We start from the raw sequence: 23,195 nt of genomic DNA, 5'->3' as shown, positions 1-23,195 counted from the left end.
AAAATCCATTGTCCACCTTCTTTCCTCTGTGTGCTGGTGGCTGACCTCTACAAACTGTACCATCTGGGCTTCCTTGCCTTCTGGCTTCCAGTTGGGATCAGCTGATGAGAGGCACTGATGGGTATCAGAGGACCAGTGGTGAGAGAAGTCAGAGTATTTATTGTCCCTTACTGTCCCTTGCCATGGCCGTAGTAGTAGATGTGTTCCTCTGTGGCCACTGCTCCTGTTGGCTGGCCTCTCTTCTCCAGCCAGCTCTTGCTGGGCTCCAGTATCTCCCTTCTTTCTCTTTGCCTTTTCAACTCCAAGGTAGGAGTAACTTCCTATTGTTTCTAGTTCCTGGATGTGTCACTGCCCCTGGGTAGTTCCTCTAACCCTACAAAAAATCTTGTCATTAATTCCTTTGGTTAACTCCTTTTCATGTGCTGTCTACTTCCTGCCAAGACCTCAGTGATAGCAATGATATAAATATCATTGTGTACATGTACCATAATGTATTTGTCTGGTTCCCTATCGATGGACATTTGAGTTGTTTCTAGTATTTTGCTCTTATAATCAGTGTTGCTAATAAACATCCATGTATTGATACTTTTAAAATAGTTGTTGGAGTGTTACTCTTGGAAAAAAGTCATAGAAATAGAAATGTGGAGTCAAGGTGTGTGAATGTTGTAAATTTCAACAGATACAGGTTTCCCCTGCTATCTGAAAGTAGAACATTCCTATGAAACCTTTCGGAAGCCAAAATGGTAGAAAGTGAAGAAGCGAATACCATTAATTTATACGGAAAACTTTCTGAGTGTCCTCAGACCCAAAGAATAACTACCAAATCATGCCAAATAACAGTTAAAACCTAAAATAACACTAACGTATATTAAAAGCAGGAATGACATGATAAATACATTGCCTGTATAAAATAGAAATAATGTATTTATGGTGTAGTTTCCCTCACCAGAGTCAAGAAGACAGCAAGCACACTGGAAGGCTAAGAGGTGGTGGTGATGGTGTGTTAGGCTGAATCGTTGGAGGATGGGGTGGTGGGAAGTATAGGAGACTAGGGTGTAGGAAAGAGGGGAAGAGGGTCATTTCTCAACATCTCATCATTGTCTGAATCCATCAGACCAGGCAGGTCAGTTATGTCTACACCTTCTATGGCTGTCTGCCTTGATGTCAAAGGTTGAGGTTCATTGTCTGCTGTGGCTGATGTGACAGGCTTGAATAGGACAGTATGCTTGATTTGCTTAGCCTCACGCATTTTTCTATCATACAATTCTTTATAGACACTCAAAACATCCTGCAAAGCTGCCCTAAACTTGTGTGTCCTTTCAAAATTAAAGTCATACTTTTCTGCAATCATTGCAGCACTGTCGTTCATAGTGAAAATCTCATGTAAGTGCTTTATATTTAGTTTCTGGTTGACTTCACTCATGGGCTATTTGCTACTGAGTTCAGTTTCAACCTATATCTTTTACTCTTGCAGTTGCATCAGCTCTTGGTGTGTCAGTTCTTGGTCATGGGATGCTAAAACCTCTTCAACATCTTTATCAGCTTCCACAAACCCAGGCTCCTTAGCCATAGTCACTGTTGCCATATTTATTGTTGATTTGAAGCCTTTAAGATTGCTCGTTACTTCAGGACACAGTCTCTTCCAAATGCCAATTCCCACCAAGACTTTTAGCCTAATGAAAGCATCTCCAGATTTAGCAGTAGCCAATTTTATTTATTTGTTTTATTTTTATTTATTTATTTATTGAATGAAAGATTCTTTATATTCTATAGTGCTTTGCAATTTTCAAAAGTGTCACACACATGATTTCATATAATCCCATAATAACCTTTTTTTCCCCCTACCCCTGTATTGCCCCTCATGCCTTCCCTTTCCCCACTAGTAACCACTTGTTTGTTCTCTATATCTGTGAGTCTAGCAATTGCAAATTTTATGTTTTAATTTTTCCAGATCTCTCATAATGCTCTGGAGTTTCCCTCTCTGTCAGTGGCATTTATAATAAAATGCATCACATTTTTGCATACAGTAAGCCTTAATTGTGGCTCTTAGGCCTTGGCCACGCAGTTGCAGCAACAATGTCATACTTGGCGGTAAGAACACAACACAAATGTTGCTGCTATACCTGGTACTGCCAGGTGGATGAGCAGCACAGTTATTGACAACCGCAAGACACCGATTATGGAGGTTATTTTCTCTACAGTATTTTCCAGCAGAAGGGCTAATGTATCCACTCATGTACTCAGAAAAAAATCACCTGGGTATTCCAACCACTTGGATGTGAATGAAACATAATAGGAAGTGTATTCTTATCAGTGCCTTTAAGTGCCCTCAGATTTTCTGAATGGTACATTAGTTGAGGCCTTAGGACAGCATCACCAGTGGTGTCAATAGTAGGCATTAGGATAAGCCTCTCCTTTGATGCCTTGTGTCCCTTAGCCTGCTTTTCGTCTCTTGAACGGTCTTGCTCAGCAATTTTTTCCAATAAATTACAGCTTTGCCATAGTCAAACACTTGCTTGTGTAAACAGCCACCTTCTGGGAACTTTTCAGCAGCTCCAGTATCAGCCAGAGCACTCTGTCCAGTAACTTTTAAGCTATGAAGCTGCCCTCGCCTCAAAAACCAATGAAACCACCCACGACTACCTTTATTTCTTTTTTTTTTTTAACATCTTTATTGGAGTATAATTGCTTTACAATGTTGTGTTAGTTTCTGCTGTATAACAAAGTGAATCAGCTATGCATATACATATGTCCCCATATCTCCTCCCTCTTGCATCTCCCTCCCACCCTCCCTATCCCACCCTTCTTGGTGGCATGACTACCTTTAAATTTGACTCTCGTAACACTTTCATTACCATTGTCCAGTGCTTGCTTTCTTTTTTTTTTTTGGCCACGCTGTGCAGCTTGTGGGATTTTGGTTCCCTAACCAAGGATTGAAACTGGGCCCTCAGCAGTGAGAGCATGGAGTCCTAACCACTGGACCACCAGAGAATTCCCCATCCAGTGCTTTCCGTTTCAGCTTTTTGAAAAGACTGATTTCTCCTTGAGTATAAGATAACTTAATGCAACACTGTGCTTTGTACACCCATCAATCCACTCAAGCAGCAGACTTTCCAATTTATCCATTACTGGATGCCAGTTAAGAGAGACCCCTTTCCTACGAGCAGAACCAATAGTAACTTCGGCAGCTTTCAATATTCTTTCCCTCTGAGTGTAAATAGTTTGAATGGTGGACACAGGAACGTTCGAAGCAAGCGCATCTTTATTTTGTTCACTACAATCTAAATGCTTAATTACGTCCATTTTTATGCTGAACACGACACCCTTACAAGTTCTCTTAGGCTTTTCTGATACCTTAGGACACATCTTGCTAACAGATGCACAAAATAAATCAACATAAAGCACAGATACTCACACATAGAATTCAAAGCTATCTATGGTGGTTTGATGCAGAAATGCCGAGTGTACTTCCTGGGAAAGGAGGTTGGTGGTGCTACTGTCGCTGCTCTGGGTGCCTGCTGCCTCTATAACCGCTGGATGCAAAACATGCTGAAAGCTATTTTCACCTCTTTTGATAAAAGTGAAAATCTTCTTTGGGTTTGTTTCATTTAGGTCTTTCATAGAAGCGAAGTGGCGTAAAGCGAGCTTTCAAAAAGCAGGGGCTACCTGTACTTCCAAATTCCTCCTAAAAGAGTCTACCAATTTACATTTCTACAATGCGTTATTTGATTTTTTTAAATCGAAGTATAGTTGATTTATAATTTCTTAGTTTCTGGTGTACAGCAAAGTGATTCAGATATATATGTATTATATACTGGGTTGGCCAAAAAGTTCGTTTGGGTTTCCTATAACTTTTTGGTCAACCCAATATATGCTTATATATTCTTTTTCATATTCTTTTCCATTATGGTTTATTAGGATATTGAATACAGTTCCCTGTGCTATACAGTGGGACCTTTTTTTGAAAAATAAATTTATTTATTTAATTTATTTATTTTTCCTGCACTGGGTCTTTGTTGCTGCACGCGGGCTTTCTCTAGCTGCGGTGAGCGGAGACTACTCTTCATTGAGGTATGCAGGCTTCTCATTGTGGTGGCTTCTCTTGTTGCGGAGCACGGGCTTTAGGCGCACGGGCTTCAGCAGTTGTGGCACACGGGCTCAGTAGTTGTGGCTCATGGGCTGTAGAGCACAGGCTCAGTAGCTGTGGTGGCACACAGGCTTAGTTGCTCCACAGCATGTGGGATCTTCCCGGACCAGGGCTCGAACCCGTGTCCCCTGTATTGGCAGGCGGATTCTTAACCACTGCGCCACCAGGGAATCCCTCATTGTTGTTCGTTAAAAAAATTTCTTCATTCTTCTTGGGCATGAACTCTTCAGATTAACATTAGATCTAAGTTTTAAAAAATCATGGGTTTTGACTAGATTTATAGAGAACTGACATTTCAGGAGAACTGACATGTTTCCAATATTGAATCTTCTCATTTGGGAACCTGTTATGTCTGTTTATTTATTTGGATCTTTTATGTCCTTTGGTGAAAATCTTGTTCATTTCTTCCGAAGTTTAGTTTTAGGTATTTTATAGATTTTGTTGCCATCATGAGTGGAATTTTTTCCCCTTACAGTTTTTAATTGGTTATCGCTGGTATAGTTTTTAAGAAGCTGTTGATTTTTGTAAGTAAATCATATAATCACCTACTTTATTGAATTTTCTATTGGTTCTAATGATTTTTCGGTTGATTCTCTTGGCTTTTCTAGGTGGACAATTATATAGTCTGCAAGTGCTAACTCTTTATCACTTCATTTATAATATGTATACATAGGTTATAATATTTATAGTATTTCTCATAGATTATTTCATGACTAAGATAGCTGAGTGGGGTTTGGGACGGGTGCTCCTAGGAAGCCTTCTTGGCTGATGCTACATTTAAGGTGAGTATCAAAGAACGTGCAGCAGGTGAAATAGGTGGTGGAGAATGTATTCCGGACAGACCTTGAGGAGAGAAACAACAAGAAAAGTTCAGTGACTAGAAAGAAGAGGGGCTAGAGCATAGGATACAAATGAGGTTGGGAGAAGCAGGAGATGGTTGGAGAGTAAATAGGGGTGCGGTGAGAAGCTACTAGACTCTAAGGAGCAATTACTTTATTTTAAAGGAATTGAGAATTTAATGAAAGGTCTGTTAGGCAGAATGGTCCCTCAAAGATGTCCACATGTGGGAATTCCCTGGCGGTCCAGTGGTTAGGACTGCGTGCTTCCACTGTAGGGGACGTGGGTTCGATCCCTGGTCAGGGAGCTAAGATCCTGCATGCTGCACGGCGTGGCCAAAAAAAAAAGAAGAAAAAACAACGACCAAAGACGTCCACACGCTAATCCTTAGAATCTGTAAACGTGTTACTTTACATGGTAAAAGGGACTTTGCACGTGAAATTAAGGCTACAGACCTTAAAGTAGGGAGGTTATCCTGGATTATTCAAGTGGGCCCAATCTAATTGCGTGAACCTGAAAAGCAAGGAAGTTTTTCCGGCTGGAAACAGAATCAAGATGTGGTAGAAGGGGAAGTTGGTGAGATCAGAGTAAGAGGGACTTAACCCACCACTACTGAAATGTACCACGTGGAAAACAGGAGCAAACACTGTCTGATAACCAGCAAGGAGACAGGGACTTGGGCCCTACAGCTGCAAGAAACTGAATTCAGCCTACAGCCTGAAGGAACTTGGAAGTATGTTCATCTCCAGAGTCTCCAGAAAGGAATGCAGCCCTGCTCAGCCCCTGGTTTTGGCCTTGTGACATCTTATGCAGAGGACCCTGCCGAGCCACACTATAGCTGGAATTCTGGCCTTCAGAGCTCTGAGATAATAAATTTGAGTGGTTTCAGGCTGCTGACTTTGTGATAATTTGTTAGAGCAGCAGTAGAATACTAATACAAAGGGGTTTAAGCAGGGAGGGAATGTTAGACTCTGTGTTATTAACAGACTGTTCGTGTGCTGTGTGGAAGATGGCTTTGGGAGAGTGCAAATTTGGAGGCGTGGAAACTTGTGGGAAGACAGTGGTTGGCATGGGCTAGGGTAGTGATGGTGGGAAGGGGGTGTGATTTGAGATTTATTTGGGAGGTTAGACTTGCCAGAGTTTGGTCATTGATTGGGTGTCAGGAATGAGCGAGAGGAGGGACACAAGGATGACTGCTGATTTCTGGCTTGGATGCTGACTGATGGTGAAGCTGTTCTTTGAGCCGGGCTTGAGCAGGTTGGAGGATGCCAGGTCATCAACTCAGTGGTAATTCTAGGTGGTTCTTCATTTGGAAATTCTCCTATAAATATTTATTTTAAGGTAGAGTATATCAATAAGATGATTGCTTTATCAGTTAAGACCTAAATTGTTTTTTGGTTTTTTTTTTTTTTTAGGTCATGTAGGAAATCGTAAATCATGTGAAGATGGGACTCTTGGTATTTGTACGCAATCTGCTGCTAGCCCTCTGCCTTTTTCTGGTACTGGGATTTTTGTATTATTCTGCGTGGAAGCTACATTTATTCCAGTGGGAGGACTCCAGTAAGTATGGTCACTCTAGCCTACCCCCAGAAAAAGCCCGCTGCAGACCAGTTATTGGGTTTTCCTGTGGCTGCCCTCATGTTCTTCAGAGATGGGCAGTGATAGTAAGCTGAGCATTCCTGGGACTTAGGCTTAGAAACTGCCTACCACGTTTGTTGCTTTAGATTGAGAACTTTGAAGTGTTTTAAAAACTGCATGCCATGGCAAATCCTTTTATGAACTCAAGGAAAACATGCTATTCTTCAATAAAAACCCAAACCATACCAGTACTTCTGGTTCTCGAATGTTGTTCTTTTTAAATTATTATACTTTATTGCCACTCCCATTTGCCAGTTACTGCCTTAGGGCTTGCTATTGCAGTTGGTTTTTTAATGACCTTAAAGCATTCATCTTTACCTTTTCCTTGGATTTTGTTTTTATTTTTAAATTTTTTTAATTAAAAAAATTAATTAATTAATTAATTTTTTTGGCTGCGTTGGGTCTTCGTTGCTGCGCACGGGCTTTCTCTAGTTGTGGCGAGCGGGGCTTACTCTTTGTTGCAGTGTGCGGGCTTCTCATTGCGGTGGCTTCTCTTGTTGTGGAGCACGGCTCTAGGTGCGTGGGCTTCAGTAGTTGTGGCTCACAGGCTCAGTAGTTGTGGCTCGCGGGCTCTAGAGCGCAGGCTCAGTAGTTGTGGCGCACAGGCTTAGTTGCTCCGTGGCACGTGGGATCTTCCCGGACCAGGGCTCGAGCCCATGTCCCCTGAATTGGCAGGTGGATTCTTCACCACTGTGCCACCAGGGAAACCCCAGTTTTTAATTTAATACTGTCTTTGTTTTAGTTTCCCTAAAGAAATTTTGTCTACTTAATCTTTTTAGCTCTTGCTGGTACTGAACTTGTACTTGAATGGAATAATGGCTTTTCCCCTACCCAGTAACTCCTAATCCCTTGCTCCCATTTGTAGTCATTCTCATGTGATACACTGTTTTCTGTAGGGCTTCCTGACCCCCCTCCCCCAACACCGACTTGGTTCTGGTTCACCCAGTGTTGCCTGTGCTGTGGTTTGGGGTTTGCAGTTGAAGAGGTTGCACTGAGCTGCACCAGCCTCTGCACACTGTCTTCTTGGCTGTAGCTTCACGTGTCACACACTGACGATGCGTAGCTTTCCTTTTGATTCTTTTGTCTGATGGCTGTCTGAGCTGGGTGCAGGAAAATTTGGGTAGTCTGTTCTGATTCCTAATGCCTCTTCTCTAAAATAGTTTTATTTTTACAAACACCTACTGGATGCCAGTGTGGAATTCACTTGAGAATAGAGTCAGGCTCTAGATAAGAGGTTAAACTGAGTTAGAATGAGTTGGAAGAGGCAACTGGCAATTGGCCTAATACTGTATTGACTCCTTAACGTGGGAACTGTTCCTATGAAGTAGTTCATTATTTTCTCACATGGCCCAAACTACTGAAGCAGTTTCAAGCCAATTTAAAAAGTATAGTGTTATATCTTTCATATATTGTTTTATATGTAATGTTTAAGTGCCTCTTAAATGCATAGCTTATAATTATCACTAATTACTTTGTGTTTCCAGGGTTTATTTATATTTTTCTGTTCCAACTTATTTTTAAAATCAAGGAGACGACCCAGAGTAAGGGGTGTTTATATCAGTGCAGTGTAAAATTCTGTAGTTAGAGACATTGTCCATATCTGTAATGGATGGATTCATCTGTATTCATAAAAAAGGTGGAAATATGTACAAGGAAGGGGGGGGTCTCCTTTTCTGTTAAGAGCTACAGTGGAAGACATAATCAAGGATTTGATAATTTTTTCCTAGGGAAATTGAGAAAAACATTAACTTTATGGAACACCTGTTGTGTGTCAGGTTTTAGACTAGATAATTTACAAATTTAATTTACTTCTTACTATAACCATGTGAAGATGCTATTATTATCCCTGTTTTCCATTTGAGCAAACTGAAGTATTTAGTTTAATTAATTTACCCAAGTTACATAGCTAATTATTAGAACTGGAATTGAGTCCTGATTTTCTTTCTTTAAAACCTATGTTCATTATTTTACTGAAAAGTATAATAAATACTAAGGATAAGGTTTAATTCTGTATTGTAGTTGGTAAAAACAGAGAAAAGAAAGACTCAGAGAAGAAATAGTAAAGAGTATCAGCATGGAGATGGATAAAGAAAAGGGAAGGAAAATAAGGGGAAGGGAAAGAGAAATAGAAAAAGTCCTCCAGGCGGCAAAGGGGTTTATTAGGTTGAAGGTGACAGGTGCTGTTCACGTTCTGTAGGCTTCCGTAGTTTGTTAGTAGTTATCTGCTGTCCTTTGAGTTAGTTTTTAGCTGACTAACCTCTATCTGCACCTTTTTTGTTATTCTGACTCTCAAGTCTTTCAGATATTTGACTTTGAATAGGTTGTTTAGACCTTCTTACTATAGCATATTATTTCTGTGCTGTAATATCGGAGAATAATGTCCAACCCTGATGGCTTACCAAGTCAGGGTTTACCTTTACTTTTACCTTGTTTACCTTTACTCAATAAACAAGGTCAGGCTGAAGGAGCTTCCAAAGCAGATGACTGCTGTGTACTGAAATTTAGGTGTTGGTTTAACAGTATTGATGATGATGCCGATAATAATGAAATGAAAATAATAATTTGTTGAGTGTCTACTGTATGTCTGTATTATAACATGGGAGCTTTATATTCATAATCTCATAGTTTATATTGATTATTATTATCCTCTTTTACAGATGTAGAAACTGAGGCTTCAGAGAGGCTCAGTGATCAAGGGTTTGTATGTCTCTCATCTGCAGAGCTTAGAGGGCATTTCCAAGCTTGAAAAATAAATGTCTTTAGCATTATTTTTCCTTAATTTTTATACTATTTATGACTTAACCAAGATTAAGTATTGGAATTCCTTCATGGTGGGGTGGGTGGAAGAAGAGGAGTCTAGAGTCTTTTATTATTAAATTATTCATTCCATAAGCAGTATGTTCATATTATGGCCCACAAACTGTTCTGTGTAAACTGGATATAAGATGAATATAGACTTTATGCTCTCAGCCTATAACGTGAGAAAGAAATAAAACAACATATTATAATATGTCATGTTCTAAAAGAGAGGTCTGTGTGAAATGCCATGTTAGAGCATGGAATCCCTTCCAACTAGAAAATCTTAAGATTTAATTAATTCCAAGGCATGTTGTAGAAGAATGCAAACTGTTTTGTTTTGAGCAGTTTAGAGCTACACATGGCCAAGGCCTAGTCAGATTGCCAGGACTTGAGTCAAATGCTTAACCTAAAGGCTTCCTGTTTGAGATTGGTCTAGTTATCAATGTATTTTAAAAAGTTCTGTAGCTTGAGGTTTCCTGTTCTGCGTGTTTAGGAGCTTGGAAGTTGCCACTGTGACCTAACAAGTGAAACACAAACAGACTGAAAATTCAACTCTTCTTTGCTCTATAAGAGAGGGGAGCACATAGGCAAACCGCTGCCAGCAAGGCTGGAGAGAGAGGTGAATACAGGGCAACCCCTAAGAAAAGTTTAAAAAGTATAACCAGTATGCTGAAAAAGGAAAGAAAGTGGAATCTTAAAATGCTCAATTAAAACCACAAAAGGCATAAAAAGAGTAGAAGATAAAAATAGACACAAAGAATAGGGCAACAAATAGAAAACAGTAATGTATATGGTACGTATTACTCCAGATGTAATCACTTTGAACATCCGTGGTCTAAATACACCAATTAAAAGACAGAGATTGGATCAGAAAACAAGACTCAACTGTCTGTTGTCTTCAGGAAACCCATTTTAATTATAAAGACACATATAAATTAAAAGTAAATGGAGAAAAATATACTATGGTAACACTAGTCAACAGAAAGTAGGAGTAGCTGTATTAATTTCAGACAAAGCAGGCTTCAAAGCAAGGAAAGTTATCACTGATAAAGAAGGCATTACATAATGATAAAGGGGTCAGTTCTCCAAGAAGACATAAAAATTCTTAATGTGTATATATACCTAACAATAGAGCCTCAAACTATGTGAAGCGAACATTATAAAATTGCAAAGAGAACTAGATGAATCCACTGTCATAGTTGGAGACTACAATACCTCTTTGTCAGAAATGGACAAATCCAACAGGCAGGAAATCAGTAAGAACCTAATTGAACTCAATAACACCATCAATCAATTGGATATAATTGACACCTATAGACTGCTTCACTTAACAACAACAGAATACACATTTCTTCTCAAGCTCATGCAACATTCAAGATAGACCACATTCTGGGCAATAAAACACATTTTTTTTTTCTCTTGAAGTATAGTTAATTTCCAGTGTTGTGTTCGTTTCTGGTGTACAGCAGAATGATTCAGTTTTATGTATATATACACACACACAGACATATATATTCCATTATAGTTTATTACACGATATTGAATATAGTTCCCTATGCTATACAGTAGAACCTTGTTGTTTATCTGTTTTATATATAGTAGTTTGTACCTGCTAATACCAGACTCCTAATTTATCCCTCCTCCCCTTTTCCCTTTAGTAACCATAAGTTTGTTTTCTATGTCTGTGAGTCTGTTTCTGTTTTGTCAGTAAGTTCATTTGTATCATACTTAATTTAATTTATTTTATTTTTATTGGATATAGTTGATTTACAATGTTGTGTTAGTTTCAGGTGTACAGCAAAGTGAATCAGTTATACATATACATATATCCATTCTTTTTTAGATTCTTTTCCCATATAGGTTATGACAGAGTATTGAGTAGAATTCCCTGTGCTATACAGTAGGTCCTTATTAGTTATCTATTTTATATATAGTAGTGTGTATATGTTAATCCCAATCTCCTAATTTATTCCCCCCCTTCATCTTTGGTAATCATAAGTTTTTTTTCTACATCTATGAGTCTGTCTCTGTTTTGTCAGTGAGTTCATTTGTATCATATTTTGGATTCCACATATAAGTGATATCATATGATATTTGTCTTTCTCTGTTTGACATACTTCACTTCATATGATAATCTCTAGGTCCATTATGTTGCTACAAATGGCAGTATCTCATTCTTTTTCCATAAAACACATCTTAACAAATTTACAAGAATAGAAATTATATTCAGACCACAGAAGAATTAAGCTAGAAATCAATAAAAGAAAGATAACTAGAAAATCTTAAAATGCATGAAGATTAAACAACACACTTCTAAGTAACACATGGGTCAAAGAAGAAATATAGGAGATATTTTTTAACATTTTTAACTAAATGAAAATGAAAACTGATCAAAAATCATGGGGTGCAGCAAAAATAGAGGGAAATTTATAGCATTGAAGGCATATATTAGAAAAGGAGAAAGATCTAAAATCAATAATCTAAGTTTCTGCCTTAGGAAACTAGAGAAAGAAGAGCAAATTAAATCCAAAGCACACAGAAGAAAAGAAATAATAAGGATTAAGCAGAAATCAGTGAAATTGAAACAGTGGAACAATAGAGGAAATCAATGAAACGCAAAGCAGTTTCTTTGAAAAGGTCAGTAAATCAATAACCTTCTAACTAGGCTAACAAAGAAAAAAAGAGAGATGACACAAATTACTAGTATCACAAATGAAAGTGGGATCATCACTACTGATTTAATGGATGTTAAAAGGATTATAAACAAATACTCTGAACAACTCTATGTCCACAAATTTGATAACCTAGACGAGATGGAGCAATTCTTTGAAAGACACAATTTGCCAAAACTTAACACAAGAAGAAATTGACAATCCAAATAGGCCTGTATCTATTAAAGAAATTGAATCAATAATCAGTACCTTCCAAAACAGAAAGCACCAGGCCCACATGGGTTCACTGGTGAATTCTACCAAATTTTAAGAAAGAAATTAAGCCAATTCTCTGTCATCTCTTTCAGAGGATAAAAGCAGAGGGAATATTTGCTAACTCATTCCATGAGGCCAGCATTACTCTAATACCAAAACTAGACAAAGATATTACAAGAAACAAAAAAATAGAACAAAAAAACTATAGACCAATATCTCTCATGAACATAAATGTAAAATTCCTCAATAAAATATTAGCATATCACATCCAGTAGTCTATAAAAAGAATTATACACCATGGTTGTGGGATTAATTCCAGGTATGCAAAGCTGGTTCAACATTTGAAAATCAATTAGTGTAATACATCACATCAACAAGCTAAGGAAGAAAAATCACATGATCATATCAATAGATGTAGAAAGGGTATTTGATAAAAATCCAATACCAAGTCATGATAAAAATTTTCAGTAAACTAGGATTAGAAGGAAATTTCCTCAGCTTGATAGAGCATATCTACAAAAACCTACAACTAACATCATACTTAATGGTGAGAAAATAGAAGCTTTTCCACTAAGATCAGGAATGAGGTGATGATGTCCCCTCGCACCACTCCTTTTCACATTGTACTGGAAGTCTTAGCTAGTGCAGTAAAACAAGAAAAGGCAATAAAAGCTATATGGATAGGGAAGGAAGAAATAAAACTGTCTTTGTTCACACATGACATAATTGTCTATGTAGAAAATCCAAAAGAATTGACAAAAAAAACTCCTGGAACTAGTAAGCAATTATAGGAAGGATGCAGGATACAAGATGAATATGCAAAAGTCAATCACTTCCTATAAGCCATCAATGAACAAGTGGAATTTGAAATTAAGAACACAGTACCAAAGGGACTTCCCTGGTTGTGCACTGGTTAAGAATCCGCCTGCCAGTGCAGGGGACACGGGTTCGAGCCCTGGTCCAGGAAGATTCCACATGCCGCAGAGCAACTAAGCCCGTGCGCCACAACTACTGAAGCCCGTGCACCCTAGAGCCCGTGTGCCGCAACTACTGAGCCCATGTGCTCTAGGGCCCATGTGCCGCAACTACTGAGCCTGTGTGCCGCAACTACTGAAGCCCGTGCGCCTAGAGCCTGTGCTCTGCAACAAGAGAAGCCACCACAATGAGAGAAGCCTGCGCACCACAATAAAGAGTAGCCTCCGCTCGCTGCAACTAGAGAAAGCCCACGCGCAGCAACGACGACCCAACGCAGCTAAAAAAAAAAACTATTAAAAAAAAAACACAGTACCCAAAATAAAATACTTAGGTATAAATCTAATAAAGTATGTGCAAGATCTATATGAGGAAAACTTTATAACTTTGATGAACAATATAAAAAAAGAACTAAATAAATTGAGAGATATTCCATTTTCATGGACAGGGGGATTCAATATTGTCAAGATGTCAGTTCTTCGCAACTTGATTTATATATTCAAGACAATTTCAGTTAAAATCCAAACAGGTTATTTTGTGAATATTAACCGATCCTAGTGTTTATATGAAGAGGCAGAAGACCCAGAATAGCCAACCCAATTTTATCAAAGAGAACTGGCATTACCTGACTTTAAGACTTACTATAAAGCTACAGTAATCAGGATAGTGTGGTATTGGCAAAAGACTAGACAAATAAATCAGTGGAACATTGATACAGAGCCCAGAAATAGACCCACATATAGTCTACTGATATCTGACAAAGGAGCAAAAGCAAGACAATGGAGAAAAGATAGTCTTTTTAACAAAGTGGTGCTGGAACAACTGGACATCCATATACCGAAAAAAAAAAAGCAAGAACAAATCTAGACAGACTTTATACCTTTCACAAAAATTAACTCAAAATGGGTTACAGATCTAAATGTAAAACATAAAACTGTAAAATTTTTAGAAGATAGAGGAGAAAATCTAGATGACCTTGGATTTGGTGATGACTTTTTAGATACAACACCAAAGGCACAGTTCATGAAAGAAAGCACTAAAAAACTGGACTTCATTAAAATTAAAAGCTTCTGCTCTGTGAAGAGAATGAAAAAATAAGCTACAGCTTGGGAGAAAATATTTGTAAATGACACATCTGATAAAGAATTGTTACTCAAAATATATGAACTCATAAAACTCAACAATAAGAACACAGGTAACCCAATTTAAAAATGCACCAAAGACCTCACCAAAGAATGTATACAGATGGAAAATAAGCACATGAAAAGATGCTCTATGTCATATGTCATCAGGGAAATGCAAATTAAAATAACAATGAGATATCACTACATACCTATTAGAATGGCCAAAATCTGGAACACTGATAATGCCAAAATGCTGGCAAAGTTGTGGAGCAACAAGAACTCTCATTCATTGCTGGTGGCAATGCAAAATGGTACAGCTACTCTGGAAGACAGTTTAGCAGTTTCTTATAAAATGAAATATACTCTTACTCTATGATCCAGCAGTCACATTCCTTGGTATTTATCCAAATGAATTGAAAACTGTGTCCAAAACCTATACTTGGATGTTTATGATGTTTTATTCATAACTGCCAAACTTGGGAGCAACCAAGATGTTCTTCAGTAGTTGAATGGATAACTAAACTGTAGTACATCCAGACAATGGAATGTTATTAAGCACTAACAAGAAATGAACTATCGAAGGCATGAGAAGATGTGGAGGAACCTTAAATGCATATTGCTAAGTCTTAAGTAGATGAGTCTCATCAAGTTAGAGAAGTCTGAAACACCATGGACTTTCCTCAGATCTACACTAAACATAGCATAAAATCATGGCTACATAAGTTTAGGGTGGTCAGGCAGTAATCTTAGTTCCCCAACCAGGGATCGAACCCATGCCCCCTGCAGTGGAAGTGTGGAGTCCTAACCACTGGACCGCCAGGGAAGTGCTTGAACTGCCTCTTAAAATACAAATCAGCACTCTTCAGAGGAAGATAATAGTACTCATAGTTTCTACATGTAATATCCACAGTGTCCAGTGTTCAATAAGAAGTTACATACAAACAGGAAAATGCAATCCATATTCAAGGAAAAACCCCCAAGTCTTGGTAAGATGGCCCAGATATTGGACTTAGCAGACAAAGTAGCTATTATGGATAATCTGAAGAATAAAAAGAGATACAGTGAACAGTAAGTAATCTTAGCAGATAAGTAGAAACTATAAAGAAGAACCAAATGCAAATTCTAGAACTGAAAAGTATAGGAACAGAAATGAATATTTCATTTAACAGTAGACTGGATAAAACAGAAGAAGTCAATGAACTTGAAGAGAGTGCAATAGAAATTATCTAGTCTGAACCACAGAAAGAAAAAAATATTGAAGAAAAACGAACAGAGCCTCAGGGACTTGTGGGACAATATAAAATTTTCTAATATATATGAGAATTGGGCAGAAAAAATTTTGAAGAAATGATGGCTGAAAACTTCCTAAATTTGGTGGAAACAAATTAACTTACAGATCTGAGAAGCTCAGCAAACTCTTAAGAAGGATACATTTTGGGGGAGAGAGGAAATCTAGTTATATCACAGTCAGACTTCTGAAATCCAGAAATAAAGTGGGGACCTCCTTGGTGGCGCAGTGGTTAAGAATACGCCTGCCAGTGCAGCGGACACGGGTTCGATCCCTGGTCCGGGAAGATCTCACATTCCGTGGAGCAGCTAAGCCTGCGCGCCACAGCTACTGAGCCTGTGCTCTAGAGCCCACAAGCCACAATTACTGAGCCCGCGTGCTCTAGGGCCTGCATGCTGCAACTACTGAAGTCCATGCACACAGAGCCCATGCTCTCTGCAGCAAGAGAAGCCACAGCAATGAGAAGCCCACACACCGCAATGGAGAGTTGCCCCTGCTCACCACAACTAGAGAAAGACTGCATGCAGCAAAGACGACGCAATGCAGCCAAAAATAAAATAAATAAAAATAAAGTGAAAATCTTGAAAGCAGACAGAGAAAAGGAAACATTACATATGGGGGTAAGAAATTCCACTGACCTTTCACTATAAAGATCAGAACACAATGAAAGATCTTTAAATGTTGAAAGAAAAATACCAAAAACCTGTCATCCCAGAATTCTTTATGTAAGGAAAATATCCTTCAGAAATGAGGATGGAGCTTCCCTGGTGGCACAGTGGTTGAGAGTCCTCCTGCCGATGCAGGGGACACGGGTTCGTGCCCCAGTCCGGGAAGATCCCACATGCCGTGGAGTGGCTAGGCCCGTGAGCCATGGCCGCTGAGCCTGCGCTCCGCAACGGGAGAGGCCACAACAGTGAGAGGCCCAGGTACCGCAAAAAAAAAAAAGAAAGAAATGAGGATGAAATAAAGACATTTTCAAATAAAGAAAAGTTAAGAGAATTTGTTGCTAGCAGACCTGTATAACAAAAGAATGCTAAAGGATATCCTTTAGGCCAGTGGGAAGTGATACTAGATGGAAACTTGGATCTATAGGAACAAATGAAGATCACTGGACATGATAAATAGTGGGCAAATATAAGAGACTCTTTTTCCTTTCTCCTCATAGCTTGCTTAAAAGACAACTAATTGCTTAAAGCAAAAATAGTCACTCTGTAAAGTGAGATTGAGAACATGTGGTGAAATAAAAGATAGGACAACACTTGCATAAGGAGTGGGGGGGTGAGTAAATGGAATTTTAGTGCTGTAAGATTATTACATTTGTGAACAGGAAATAAGAAATGGGAAATAGGAATATTGCATATAAAGTGAGTAAAGGGTAAAGTCAGAAGTATGAAATGTCATATGTAGAGAGGTATTATATTGACTCTGTATAGACTCTGATAAGTGAAGGGTGTGGTATTCCTTAGTAGAACAACTAGTAAAAAAAAATAACGAAAAGAGGTTTATATCTAAGAAATCAATAGAAGAAATAAAATGGAGCACTAAAAAAATTCAGTTAACCCCAGAAAACAGCCATATAAGAAGAAAAAAACAGAAGGGAGAAATGGAACACAAATGATAAGACAGTTGACTTCATCCTTACTATATAAATAATTACATTTAAATGTGAATGGATTAAAACTCCAGTTAAAGGCAGAAACTGTCAGAATGGTTAATGAAGCATAATCTAACTATGTCCTAATATGAGACATATATTTTAAATTTAAAGACACAGGTTCAAAGTAAAGGATGGAAAATAATAAGCATAAGAAAGTTGGCACAGCTACATTAATTTCAGCAAATTATACTTCAAGACAAAGAGTTTGCAAGAGATTAGAGAGGGTCGTTACATAACGATAAAAGGAGCAATTCACCAGGAAGACATATATTATGTATGTACCTAATAACAGAGTATCACACCTCATTAAGCAGAAACTAATACAACTAAAGGGAGAAAAGGACGATTCCCCAATCATGTTCAAATATATTAATACCCCCGTCTCTCAGTAATTAATAAAACAAGTCAAAAAATCTGCATGGCTATAGGAGGTCTAAGCAACACTATCAGCTACTTCTACCTAATTGAAATTTATGGAACACTTTACCCAATAATGGCAGAACATGCATTCTTTTCAAGTGTAAACAGAGTGTTCATTTAGGTTGACACTAGGCCATAAAATAAAGTCTTAATACATTTTAAAAAATTGAAATCTTACAGAGTATAGTCTATGGTTATGATGGAATTAAATCAGAAACCAATAATAATAAGACAGTAATTACAGGTACAGGCAAACTAAATCTTGCAGGCCAAATCCAGCCTGCTGTCTGTTTCTGTAAAGTTTTATCAGAACACAGCCATGTCAATTCATTTACATATTGTCTATTGCTACTTTTGTGCTACGATGACAATATTTTAAAAATTTATTTTTATTGAAGTATAGTGGATTTACAATGTTGTGTTAGTTTCATGTGTATGGCAAAGTAATTCAATTATATACACATATATATATTTTTTCAGATTGTTTTCCCTTATAGGTTATTACAAAATATTGAGTATAGTTCCCTGTGCTATACAGTAGGTCCTTGTTGTTTATCTGTTTTATATATTGTAGTGTATATATGTTAATCCCAAACTCTTGATTTATCCCTCACCCTTTCCCCTTTGGTAACCATAAGTTTGTTTTCTGTGTCTGTGAGTCTGTTTCTGTTTTGTACATAAGTTCATGTTATTGTTTTTTTTACATTCCACATATAAGCAATATCATATGTTATTTGTCTTTGGCTTACTTCACTTAGTATGATAATCTCTAGGTCCATCCATTTTGCTGCAAATGGCATTATTTCATTCTTTTTCCTGGCCGAGTAATATTTTAGTGTATAAATATACCACATCTTCTTTGTCCATTCATTTATCAATGGCTGCTTCCACATCTTGGCCATTGTAAGCAGTGCTGCTATGAACATTGGGGTGCATGTGTCCTTTTTTTTTTTGCGGTACGCGGGCCTCTCACTGTTGTGGCCTGTCCCATTGCAGAGCACAGGCTCCGGACGCGCAGGCTCAGCAGCCATGGCTCACGGGCCCAGCCGCTCCACGGCATGTGGGATCTTCCCGGACCGGGGCACGAATCCGTGTCCCCTGCATCGGCAGGCTGACTCTCAACCACTGCGCCACCAGGGAAGCCCACATGTGTCCTTTTGAATTATGATTTTCTCTGGATATATGCCTTCGAGTAGGATTGCAGGATCATATGGTAGCTCTGTTTTTAGTTTTTTAAAGAACCTCCATACTGTTCTGCATAGTGGCTGTACCAATTTACATTCCCACCAACAGTGTAAGAGGGTTCCCTTTGCTACACACATTGAATAATTGTGACAGAGACTATCTGGCCTGCAAAGTCCAAAATATTTATTACCTGGCCTTTACAGAAAAAGGTTGATGCCTCCTCAAATATTTGCCTAATAAACAAGCTCTTAAGTAACTTATGTATTAAATAAGAAGCCATGAGAGAAAACAGAAAAAATTTTAAACTGAATGATTATGAAAATACTGTATATTAAAATTTGTTGGGTACAGCAAAAACAATGCTTAGAAGAAAACTTATAGCTTTAAATGACTACATTAGAAAAGAAGAAAGTCTTAAAAATAGTGGTCTTCATTTCCACCTTAAAAGGCTAAAAGAAGAAGGGTAAATTTAATCCAGAGTAAGTAGAAGAAAATAAATGATGGAGCTATAACAGAAATCAAAGGAATAGAAAACAAACAATTGAGAAAATTAACAAAACCAATATTTGGTTCTTTGAAAAAATTAAGAAAATTGATAAATTCCTAACAAGAATAATCATGGATGACACCAAAAGCGTAGACAACAAAAGAAAAAATAGACAAATTGGACTTCAAGTTGAAACTTTTTTGCCTCAAATGACACTATCAACAGCATGAAAAGGCAACCCATGGAAAGGGAAAAAATATTTGCAAATCATGTATCTGATAAAGGATTGCTGTCCAGAATATATAAAGAACTCCTACAACCCAACAATGAAAATACCTGATTCAAAAATGAGCAAAGGATTTGCGTAGACACTTCTCCAAAGGAGATATATAAATAACTAATAAACACATGAAAACATGCTCGACATCGCTAATCATTAGGAAAATGCAGACCAAAACCACAATGAAATACCACTTCACACCCATTAGGATGGTTATTATCAAAAAACAAAATAACAGGTATTGGCAAGGATGTGGAGAAATTGGAATCCTTGTTGCATTGCTGGTGAGAATGTAAAATGCATTCTATGTGCATTCCTAAGTCTACCTGCTATGGAAAATGATATGATGATTTCTGAAAAAATTAAAAATAAAATTACTATATGATCCAGCATTTGTACTTCTGGATATATACCAGAAAGAAATGAAAGCAGGGACTTGAACAGATATTTGTACACATGTGTTCATAACAGCATTATTCATAATTTTCAAAAGGTAGAAGCAACCCAAGTGTTCATCAGCGGATGAATAGATAAACAAAATGTAGTACATACATACAATGGAATATTATTTCACCTTAAGAAGGAAAGAAATTTTGACACATGCTGTATTGATGAACTTTGAATTCATTGTGCTAAATTTAATAAGCCAGTCACTAAAGGACCAATACTGTATGATTCCAGTACATGAAGTTCCTAGAGTAGTCAAATTCATAGAGACAGAAAGTAGAATGGCGGTTGCCAGGGGCTGGAGGAAGGGGGGGAATGGAGAATCAGCTTTTAATTGGTACAGAGTTTCATCTGGGAAAGGTGAAATGTTCTGGAGATGGATAGTAGTGATGGATTCGCAGCAGTGTGAATATACTTATCATCATAGAACTGTACTCTTAAAAGTGGTTAAAATGGTAAGTTTTATGTATATTTTAATTACAATAAATAAATTTTTTAAAAAATCAGGGAAATAAGAAAGAAAACAATTTAGGAAGAGATGTGGTAATATTACTACAGATCCTACACACAGTAAAAAGGTAATTGGGGAATATTATGGCCAGTATTATGCTAATAAAATTAACAGTTTAGGTGAAATGGACAAATTCCTTTGAAAACACAGCTTACCAAAACTGACTGAAGAGGAAATAGAAAATTTGAGTAGCTTTTTATCTATGAAACAACTTAGATTCATAATCAGAAGGCTTCAGGCTCAGACAGTTTCACTGATGAATTCTGTAAACATTCAAGGAAGAGTTTAATACTAGTCTTGCACAAACTCTCTCTGAAAATACAGGAAGAAATACTTCCCAATCCATTTTATGAGACCAGCATAATATTGACCAAAACATGACAAATATATTACAGAAGGCAAGATTATAGGTCAGAATCCTTCATGAGCATAGGTACAAAAATCCTCAACAAAATGTAAGCAAATTAAGTCTGGCAATATATAATTACAGGATATTACAGCATGACTAAGGACTTCAAAGTTGGTTCACCGTTTAAAAATTAGTCAATGTAATTACCACATTAACAGAATGAAGAGGAAAAACCATATCTTAATCATTGCAGGAAAAAATATTTGACCAGATATCAGAATCTATTATAAAGCTACAGTAATTAAAACTGTCATACTAGCCCAGGAAGAAATTAATAGATCTGTTATCTACAGTGCATGATCATATATATATATATATATATATATATATATATATATATATATGTGTGTGTGTGTGTATATATATATATATATACATGCAGAAACGAGACTATTACCTATTTTATTTAGAAAAATTTACGTCACTTTCACACACCTTATACAAAAATAAATCCAGTTAGATACAGATTTAATTGTAAAAAGCGAAATTAAACTAGCAGGAAAAAAATAGAATATAGCATTGGGGTTGAGAACGATTTTATTAGCATGACACCAAGGTAAGAAACAACACAGTAAAAAAATGAAAAGTTTTATTATCTTTCATATGAAACTTTTTTATGGAGAAATAAATTTTGTTTTGCTTTTTGTTTTTTGCGGTACGCGGGCCTCTCACTGTTGTGGCCCGTTGCGGAGCACGGGCTCCGGACGCGCAGGCTCAGCGGCCATGGCTCATGGGCCCAGCCGCTCCGCGGCATGTGGGATCTTCCCGGACCGGGGCACGAACCCGTGTCCCCTGCATCGGCAGGCGGACTCTCAACCACTGCGCCACCAGGGAAGCCCTGGAGAAAGAAATTTTAAGCAAAGTTAAATGACAACTAACAAACCAAGAAAAATATTTTCAGTATATGAGTGTAAAATGAGTTACATTATTTTTACCTTCCATATTGACAGAGATTTTAGAATGATTATGCCCTGCACAGGTGTGAGTAAGCCATTATTCTTATACACTTTAAGTGGATTTCTGGAAGACAGTATAACAATATGTATTCAAAAGTTCAAATATGCATACCTTTTGATTCTGCAGTTTTTACTTCCTGCATAATACAGAACAAGCGTGCAGAGATATATGTATATGTGCACATTGCAGCATTATTTATTAGAAAAAAATGGAAACAACCTAAACAGCTGATAGAGGATTGAGTAAATAAAATATGGTGTATGCATTCAGTGGTTACTGTACAGTGATTGAAATGGCTAAGGTAGATCATTAGGTCCTGACACAAAAAGATGATGTTTTTCACTTACACACACGCACACACAGACACACTCAAATGCACACAGACATATAGGTCAACCTTAGGCCTCATTTGTAGGAAGTTCAAAATCGCCAGCACTTAAACATTCATTTGCAGTTAGAATATGCCTGGCACTGTGTCGGGTCTTTGGGATAGAAAGATGAATATGGCGCTGTCCTGCTTTCATGGTGCTTATAATCTAGCAGTGCTGTGAGGTGATAACAGGTAACATCTTTTGAACACTTAACTATGTATTTGGAGTTGCACTGTTCTAAAATGCTTTGCGTGCATCACCTTATTTAATCCCCTGCTTGTTATGTTTGGTAGTATTTTCACAATTTACAGGTTAGGTTATTGAGGCTCAGCAAGTTAATGCCTTGTTTGAGATCACATAGGTGGAGGGGTGGAGTCTGGGCTGTTGTCCCATTTTACAGATGGGAAAACAGAAAGCTTTAAGTGAATTGGTCACTAGTGGAGACAGGGAACTAAAGACTTCTATCCTCAAAGTTTGTGCTCTTAGTAGCAATACTTGATAGCTGAAGTCTTCTTAATATACTAAGTCTTTTTTCCTGAGATGTTCCTCCTCAGTTATTCCCTCACAAACTTTTTTGACCATCACAAACTTAGGGCAAGAGACCTCTTAGTCCACTTATTCCATCTATTTTCACTTTTCAGTGGAAAAGAACTGGGTGGTGTGGGTGGACTATCTCTCTACAAGCAAATTTGGGGAGGATTATGTATAAATCTACTTTAAGAGATTGTTCATATTTGAA

At 37.6% G+C, this 23,195-nt stretch overlaps 1 protein-coding gene across 2 annotated transcripts in view; it reads left to right on the top strand.

Annotated features, from left to right (window-relative positions):
* ST3GAL3 (ST3 beta-galactoside alpha-2,3-sialyltransferase 3) overlaps positions 1-23,195 on the top strand; it is a 236,996-nt gene that overhangs the window by 19,686 nt on the left and 194,115 nt on the right. For both annotated transcript variants that reach the window (XM_082834380.1, XM_082834379.1), the window contains exon 2: positions 6,400-6,544. In XM_082834380.1, coding sequence (XP_082690506.1) covers positions 6,430-6,544 — 115 coding nt within the window. In that variant the 5' untranslated portion in view covers positions 6,400-6,429. The remainder of the gene's footprint in view (positions 1-6,399; positions 6,545-23,195) is intronic.

Source organism: Leucopleurus acutus (genome assembly GCF_964270905.1).
Source record: "Leucopleurus acutus genome assembly, chromosome: 2".
Taxonomy (NCBI): Eukaryota; Metazoa; Chordata; class Mammalia; order Artiodactyla; family Delphinidae; genus Leucopleurus; species Leucopleurus acutus.
The sequence above is the reverse complement of the archived record's forward strand: the minus strand, read 5'-3'. Positions and strand labels throughout refer to the sequence as shown.